The sequence below is a fragment of the Aplysia californica genome, unplaced genomic scaffold (assembly GCF_000002075.1).
Source record: "Aplysia californica isolate F4 #8 unplaced genomic scaffold, AplCal3.0 scaffold00241, whole genome shotgun sequence".
Lineage (NCBI taxonomy): Eukaryota > Metazoa > Mollusca > Gastropoda > Aplysiida > Aplysiidae > Aplysia > Aplysia californica.
This window is the reverse complement of record NW_004797511.1, coordinates 674423-683823: the sequence shown is the minus strand read 5'-3', so window position 1 is coordinate 683823 and position 9401 is coordinate 674423. Positions and strand designations below refer to the sequence as shown.

Here is a 9401-nt window from a genome sequence, read left to right as displayed (position 1 = left end):
CTCTCTCTCTCTCTCTCTCTCTCTCTCTCTCTCTCTCCCTGCTGTATGTCGGGTCTTCTGCGTGCAACGGAAAAGCACATGACCGCTACGCCACAGACACTGATGGTTACAACGTATACATACACACATATAGATTCACACACTGCACCAGTAAAACTCAATGAAACGGTACACTGTTTATGAATGTTTGCCCTTGACGGGATCACACCAAGGTGGGAACTGACCGACGCGTTTGTTTTCCCCATACTTCGCACTCGCATCTGAGCTCTCCTCCTAACTTTGCTCCAGGAGGGATCACATCGAACTGTGAACTCTTCCCTGACCATTGCAGCAATTGTCTCTACTCCCGAATTTGCGAGACAGACTGAATCTTATTTCGTGTGGTTAAAACGTAACGGTGTGTAGCGACAAAGGAGGGGGAGCTCGGTCAGAGATGGAAAGCTATCAATTTCAGATAGGTAAAGGGGAGGGGCAACTGGATCAGGTTAGATCTTGAGACTCACGACAGGATAATAAGTGAAAATGGCAGGCCTCATACAAAAAATGTCATCGTCGAAAATCAACAATAGGATGGGCTTCAGTCTGCAGTCAAACAACACCATCCTTGGAAAGTATGTAGACTTTAAAAGGCCGGACATGTGTGTCTGTGTCTAACAAAGGAAAGGTAAACGACAAGGTTCATCGTGGGAGAGTTGATTTCCATGCTTCGAAAATTTCTGTTCATAAAATTTTGATACACGACCTCGATATTAATACCAAGTCATTTCCCGTTCCCACGCCAGGGAACGGATCAAACGGTGTCCATGGTTTCTTGGGGATCAAGCTAATGTGATAACTCATTCATGAAAAGAGTGGTTCCGTGATGAAGCCTATTTGTGCTTGAACAGAGACATGAACACAAGAAATGACATTCACTGGAGTTCAGAAAGACCGGACAACATTGTTGACCGAAACCTCTACACACAGAATGCGTGGGTTGCAGTAGGACTCATTTCAAATCTTTTATTGCTTTTTTCTCAAAATGACTTTTTTACGGAGGTGACCATGCGGTGGCAATTGTTTTTCTGAAACTAAGCTACAAATGTGAAATTTGGCACAAAGGTGCAGTATAGTCTGTTTTGTGATCATAGGCAAGGATTTTTCGAAATATTAATCACTTTTTGAAATATTCCTGATTTTTTGTATTTGTACTCGTACTTTTCGGAAGTCACCCTGTGATATATGGATATTTTTTCTTATTTTTCATGTTAGAAAAAAGTCCTTGCCTATGATCACAGTTCATGTGTTTGTGTATTTGTGTGTCAAGTTTGAGGCTTAAATTCCAATTTTTTCTGTGGAAAACGACTGCCACCGCAACAGAGGCCAGCTTTTTGATAAAACTAAAAGATTTCCGTCATCATTCTCCTAATTAGATCATAATTAACTTATATCACTTGAAAAAACTGTTAGAAAGTCAAATCCCTAGAAAATTCCTCGTATCATGTACATCGCCCATTAAACATCGCCATTTGAGAAAGTTGTTTGTGATCCAGTGAAACAAAGAATGGGAGAGCCCACACGAACCAACAAAGAATTGAGCGAATGAGTGGGGAGGGTGTGGCACGCTCAGACACGCAGAATGCATCGCCTGATACTGATAGGCCAGCCCAGTCTAGATTATCTAGGCCTGCTGTCCCTCTCACTTCTCTGGTGCGGGATGGAGAGGTCACAATGCTGTGATAGATGGAGCGAAAGTGTGACGTGCGCAAGCAGACGCAACGCATCACAGGGTGCAGTGGGTTGGGGGGGCAACACAGCGGGCGAGTTAGCCTGGAGCCAGAGCCCCTTCTTTCTGATTGCCAACGCCGAGCTGTCAACATTGCTAGTGCTAGAGAAAGAAACCTGATTCGAGTTTTAATCAAGTAAGACTTAGAGATCATGTTGAACAAAATCATCTTTAGGGGAAGTACAAAAAGGAATAAACAGAACACTAAACTCATTATAGATTAGGCCTTCTTTACTATTTCCCTTGAATTTATTACTGGATCCATTATAACGAGAATCCTGCTCTAACGGACATTTCGCACCAGTCCCATCCCTCTCGTTATAACAGGATTCCACTGTATTTTTTAATATATTTTTTTTGTAGAGGTTTTACTGCGCTCGCAACTGCATAAAGTCATATGAGCTGAGCGCCAGAAGATTAGAGGTGTTACAAGAGAGTAACAAACAAAAAAAAAGAAGAAGGTGAGATAAGAACGATAGATGTTCGATAGGAAAGAAGAAGCAAACCACACCAGAGCACCCACGAACCACCCACATCTATTCAAAATAGGCCTACAAAAAAATTGAATCATTATCCAATGAGTACAGCCTACCGACAGCTTCAACTGATATGTGACCTCAATGATGAAGGTAACCACAACATTCTTATCATGAGGAAACAGTAAGAATCAAAACAACTCCTCAGAGAGATAATGACCAGCGACTTAGGTGTTATGGTTAAGCTTTTGGTCATAGCACGCAAAAGACGTGAATTCAATCCAAATCAAAAGACAGAAAGTGCACATTGTGAGACAATTCAACAACACACACTTACAAACACACATACACACACACATTCACACACACACACTAACACACACACACACACACACACACACACACACACACACACACACACACAAATAACACCACAAAAAAACTCTGCAACAACAGCACAAACAATAACCACTAACAATAACAGAAACACTGCTCCAAACGTACTTGGAATAAGCCAAAAACTGAAAAATCAGTTCATTGGACTGCAGAGGATCAGCCTGTTCTTTGGTCAGGTTGACCAGATGGTGGCCCTGAGGGTCTATCACCTCCGGCGGGTCCCCGTTACGATCCAACAGGGGGGGGAAGCCAGCGGCGTACAGTCTGGCATACGCTGCTCGGGATAAGCCACGGCCTCTGGAAGGGGAAGGAGGAGGGAGGGAGAGAGCAGAGGAGTATAGGAGGGAGGGGGAGGAGATAGGGGAAGAGTGGTGGGGGGAGGGCGGAAGGCAGGAGGAGGTGAGTGGAGGAGGAAGGGGGAGTAGAGGAGGAGGGGGGGGGAGTGGAGGAGAAGAGGAAGGAAGGAAGTAGGTGGAAGAAGGTGCAAGGGTGGAGGGGGGGACAGAGGAAGAAGAGAAGGAGAGGGAGGGACACACAAAAAACCCACTTTTTTTAAACAAAAAGAACAGCAAATTAAGTGTCATGACGATCATATAACAATTGTGCAAGTCTTTTCTTTTTCTGTTTGGATTTTCAGTTATTGGTGTAGCAGTGTAGTAAAAATGCCTGAAACCTGCTTTGCATTCTCAGAAGAGCAAGGTTTGGGTTCAACACATTTGGATAAGTCATAAGGTTGGCTTAAGTAAGCACTGTCTTTTTAAAGAAGTTAACACCAAAAAAAAAACAGCAACAAAAATGACAAAGGCAACTGAATTATGACTGTGAAAAAGTAAAATATATCACCTTAACCTCAGCCATCTACAACAAGTCATCTACATAACTGAGTACAAACCAAACCCCCGGCTGCATAACCAGCTGGATAACTTTGTCCCCTTCATTACAACATTCAATTATTATACATTTCTGCCAACTCTGGAAGGGAAAAGAAAAATTGGGAAGAGAATGAGGGAACATGGAAGTGGAAAGAGGGAGAGAGAAAAACAGACAGACAGACAGACAGACAGACAGACAGACAGACAGACAGACAGACAGACAGACAGACAGACAGACAGACAGACAGACAGACAGACAGACAGACAGACAGACAGACAGACAGACAGACAGATAGACAGACAGGCAGGCAGACAGGCAGGCAGGCAGGCAGGCAGGCAGGCAGGTAGGCAGGCAGATCAGGACATAGTTTGTTTGGTAAAGTATGGTAAAAATTTTATGGCACTGGCATAAGGTCATAATAATATGAGCCCACGGGACACAAGTTGGCTGTATTCACATTAGTTCACAGTAGAGCTTGGTTTTACTTTGCAAGTAAGAATGGTTGAAGTATCTAAAAAAAACATCGCTAAAATTTCAGTTTTTGTTTAGTTTTAGTATTTTACGACACTTGCAACACAATAAAGTCATATAAGTGCCAAAGATTAAAGGTGTTACAAGAGACACAAAAAAGAAGGAGGGGAGATAAAGACGATAGATGTTTGATAGGAAAGAAGGAGCAAACCACACCAGAGCACCTGCCAACCACTCACGGTTTCAGTTTCAGTTTCAGTTTTCAGGACATAGTGAAAGAGGTAACGACAGAAACAGATGCAGAGAGCTGTACCATACTAAACAACTTTGCTTATGTTGTAGATGACACAAAATCAACAGAAATATTTACCCTCTGGGCAAAGGTCCAGGTGCCAAGGACAGAGCGTGTACTGGTGTGAAGGGCAAGTCTCTCAGCTCTGATGCTTGGGCAGCAGTCTGGGAACAGATACAGTTTTAGTTAGAGTTTTAGGGCACTTGCAACACAATAAAGTCATATAAGTGCCAAAGTTTAGAGGTGTTACAAGAGAGTAACAAACACAAAAAAGAAGGAGGGAAGATAAGGATGACAGGAGTTTGATAGGAAAGAAGGAGCAGACCACACAAGAGCACCCGCCAACCAACCACAGATACAATTAAATTTCACAAATTCATAAATTTCATAAAAGCACTCAAATATGACTGATTATATATAAAGAATGTTTATTGGTAACTCTTTATGCATGGGTTTATGCATTTATAAAAGGTTACTTTCTTTTTCCCCTGTGAGGGCTTTAAGAAGAAACAAGGTTTTGCAAGTTACACCGTTTTTGTTCATTGCTCCATTGTATTGTTTTTTCTTCCTTGGTTCTTTTTCTTTGTCCACTGTTCAAATCATCTCAACAATCTTCATATCTTTGTTTGTTGTTTTTACAATTAACATTTCTTTTTCAGCTATGCTATTATAGTTATTATAAATCAATTAGTAAAATTTGGTTTAGGGATCAGCAAATAATACATTGAGCCTGTGCTCAGGATTTGGGCACTGAGTACTCACTTGAACATTTCATAATTATTTGGGACTAGGACTCAAGTCCAAAATACTGGACTCTCACACCCCTATGTTTAGCTTTACCAGTAGCATGATAAGTAAAGAGGAACATATCGACACATTAACTCTTACTGTATACTGCATGCTATTCCATCTTTGTCATCCAGTTTTATAGCACCACAAACTTCCCTATGACTCAGCTCCAATTTAACCTATCTAAATAAAATAAACAATAAATTGAAAAGAAAACGAATAATTTCTTCTGAGGTGTGGTAGAATTTTGTTATAACTATTAACAATAGAATGAAGCCATGCCCCAGCTAAACTGGCGTGCCGTCAACTAGGAGTTAACAGTCATTTAGTGTTGGGGAAAAAGTAAAACAGACAAACAGAAACAACAGGGGAAAAGAAGACTCAGTCTCAACAACGGACTCACCTCCTGCATGTGCATGATGCCCATAGGCTGCAGGCCGGCCGGGGGCGTGTACATCTGAGGGTACATGCTGGACATAGACATGAGCTGCTGCTGGGCCACCGTCATCTGTGGCATGGCCATGTGGCCTCCGGGAAACTGGGCCATGTGGCCGCCGGGGTACTGGGCCATGTGGCCGCCGGGGTACTGTATCATGCCAGAGGCATCGGGAACCATTCCTGCTGCGGCTGCAGCTGCTGCTGCTGCTGCTGCCTGAGGTCTGTACATGGGACGGGGGATGGAAAGTACCAGAATTTGAGAAAGGTGGGGGTCGTTAGAAAAAAGGAGGGGATGGAGGGGGAGGGGGGGCAGAAGGGTGGTAATGAAGGGGAGAAGAATGGGAGGAAAGAGAATATACAAGTATGTATTAATTTTCTGTAAAAGGAAAATAACAAATAAAACAACTCTATGATTCATTTGATGAGCAAAGCAAAAACTGCACATACTTTAAAGTTCATAAAAGAATGAACCAAAAACTTTCGCAGCAATCCAAAACAAAAACAGAATGTAAATGCATCAAGCACAGAGATTCATGCCACATGAAGTCAACAGCTTTGCAAAGAAGTTGATCCTCAAAAGACAGGGCAGGTTTTATTTCAAACAATCTTCATTAATAACTTCTGATAGAACTGTTGCATTTTTTTAGAGAAACCAATCTATTTTAACATACCTGGAAAACAACAAAGCCATGTGGCAGAACAGAGACATTGCGACCCCCCCCCCCCCTCCCCCTTTCATCTGACTTCGCAGAAGATTTTGTTTTTTCTTAAAGGAGAGCCTGCCCCAACTTCCTTTTATTTTAATCTTCAATGAAAAGCATCAGACTACAATTATTAATATATATATGGATAAACTATCCCTCGCTGTCCTATAGAGAGTAACGCGGCAAAAATGAATTGAGGGTCCAGAATATTTCAGGAGAAGACTCTAACAAATAAATTACACGAACAATACACATCACATCAAATGGTGCAAAGGTCACAAGTTGAAATTTGCATGCAAAGCAAAGTGTTCAGTACCAGTATGTACAAAATCTTACAACAATGTAAGCATCAAGTAAAACGTGCAACAAGCAACAGTTAAATCCATAAAAGAGGTCACTCTGTGAAGAAAATTCTTTGTTCATAGCTGGTACATCATTCATCGTTCTAGAAAACACATCACAGTAGATTGGTAAGACCTTGTAGAATAAGGGCACTTCATTGCATGAAAACTTGAAAGCACTTAAATTCAGGCATCTGCTATATCAAAGAGAATCGCTTTAAACCTGTAATGGTGATTACCCAGTTGCTGAGTAGGAGAAGATAATAGCAACTAGAAGGATAGAAAAGGAAAAGCCTATTAATTTAATATTTTCAAGGGAGGAAGGGGGGGGGAGAGGAAAGATGGGTAGGGATAGAGGGGGTGAGGGGGGAGGGGCGAGAATAAAAATTCAGATCATGCCAGTTGATGTTAATATTCTATGAGAGTCCCTGTGACCTATGATTTCTGAAGCATAAGTTCTGTAAAGATGTACAATCTTTTACAACATATTTGACACTTTATGACAATAAAAATACAACATAAAATATTGCTTGGTAGAAGAAATAGCTACTAAAACTAATGTTCTACGATTGAAAACTGGACAGTACTTCATTCTCTTCAAAACTAGGAAATTTCCCAAAGCTGAAAAAAAGATAGTGTAACAGACCATGGAAATAACACAACAGTATCATTGAACATGAAACACATAAGTAAGAAAAGTAAGACATGAAGTGAAATATAAGAGAAAAAAATAAGAAAAGTACCATTAAAGTTAAATATGACAACTAAAGAAATGAACATTAAGATACTAAACTTCCCAAATAAGACTGGTTTACTTTTAAACACTATTTCTTAAATGGGTACAGTTAACTATGACTCTACTAAAACTTGATAAGGCCAATGGGTTTATCAATGAGAAGCTATGCGTGTATGATCTATCTTTGTGTCACATGATGTGACTTACAAACAAATTACTCATTGATACAATTAAACTTCTGGCTAAACCCCAAAAAATAGACAAGGCAAAAATAACAATGAGAGATGTAAGGCACATTAAACCATGATGTTAACATCTTGTTCAGTTTTCTCTTGAAAAAAACTATGCAGCAAAGCAATGCGGTAACCATGTCTGCGTGCAATGTAATTCTAAATTGTGAGAGGAAACAAAGACAGGTTAGAATTATCACAGCGAGAGACTGATTGGGTCTTTGTAAGTCAGTTGGTTAAAGGAATACCACACAGCGGTTAATGTCACACCTCAGCACTCAAAACAGTCCCTCCTAAACACGCACACAAACACAAAAAGAGTAAATTAGTCACAGAAAAACAACACAACAAAAACTTGTCCGCACTGGTAAAGTAATGAGCCAGTTGTCTGGGACAAAGCTGGTAGCTCAGACTGTCGTCTGCTGGCTGAGGGGTGACCCCGGAAGCCCACACTAAGACCTTGTTGTGACCGTGGGCTGCGGGGACTACGCGGGCTGGAAGCAGACACAACAACAAGAACAAACAAAAAATTTTTAGACAAAGCAAAAGAAACTCCAAGCCTAAAATCTACATTTCTCTCAGCACCCATTTACGAATTCCCCCTTGAGACTTTCAGTTTAAAAAATAGTTGACAGCAATGCTATACCATTAAAAAAACACTCTAGAAAAACTTAACAACTTGAGAAGTCTGACGCTGCAATTCTGCATAACCAAAAATGAGATGAGAGGTCTAAAAAGGCGCCGGGCAATCATTCTGGTCAATTTACTTTTTTCCTGCAGCTTTCATTTGGTCCAAACTGTTGTGCTGCCTCAGAGTTTAAGGAGCAAACTTAAAAACCACGAAAAGCTAGGCACACACATTCATATAAAAAATTTCATAAATAAAAATATCATGAATTCACTTTTATTTTCAAAGCTTCAATTATCAGTAAAAGCTGAAAAAAGTGTGTAGTGTTTTAGCAAAACTCAAAGAGAAGAACAGATGGAATGTTGAAAGTGGTTAATCCTTTGAGAGTTCTCCACAGTGTGTCATGCCGATAAACAGTGAAATAATGGAAAGCATCAGAACAGAAACATGGCTTGGCAACATATATGACGATGAGAAAGGAAAGAAACCAACGTGAAGTAAATCTCTCCACAACAGGGATCAGGAGATGAAAAATTATACAACACTGGTTCTAAAAAGAACACACCAAACAAAAATAAAGCTCACACCAAACCAATAAAATCCAAACACCAAGTACAGTCGAACCTGCTGTGACAGCCACCTGCATAATATGGCTACCTGTACAGACTGCCACTTTCAATTTCCCCCCTTGCGTTTTTTCTGTATAATTAAACGCGGCCATGGCCACCTAATTTTATCAACCCACAGCCAAATTTACCTGCCTCTGGCGGCCAGGCATGGTCTCTATAATCGCCCAATGCTCTGTCATAAATTCTAAATCGGCCTGTGACGCTGTGGACGGAACGTCATAATTCATTCACCTGTCATCATTGTTAGTCCCTCCCAAGTTGACTAATAGGTAACAATACATTTTCAACAAGTGGTGAGGGAAGCGTGTGTCTGTCATAAGCTATAATCCCCGCCCACAAATCATATAAATTGTACATGATGAAGTGACTGGTCACTGTTTTGTTTACCTAATCTGTAACAAAGTAACAATGGACGTTAACATGAACTTGCGACAGAAGTGCCGCTTGTTCTCCGAGCGGTGGCGACCCAGTGTTTGTTTTACCATGACACTCGGTCTTTATTGTCTTACATTCTTTATTTTATCCTTGCTCAAAATCAGCAACCAAAAGGCTAACTAAAAATTATTTTAAAAACCAACAAAGCAACAACAGAAAATCCCCTTCCTACACTCGTCAACCCCCCCCCCCCCCCCT

The 9401-nt window shown here is 40.9% G+C and overlaps 1 protein-coding gene across 3 annotated transcripts in view; it reads right to left on the bottom strand.

Annotated features, from left to right (window-relative positions):
* The window catches only part of LOC101864230 (nephrocystin-4), a 92029-nt gene that overhangs the window by 34224 nt on the left and 48404 nt on the right, over positions 1-9401 (bottom strand). For all 3 annotated transcript variants that reach the window (XM_035970244.1, XM_005100243.3, XM_005100244.3), the window contains 3 exons: positions 5466-5721; positions 4352-4437; positions 2746-2934 (listed from right to left, as the gene is read on the bottom strand). In XM_035970244.1, coding sequence (XP_035826137.1) covers positions 2746-2934; positions 4352-4437; positions 5466-5721 — 531 coding nt within the window. The remainder of the gene's footprint in view (positions 1-2745; positions 2935-4351; positions 4438-5465; positions 5722-9401) is intronic.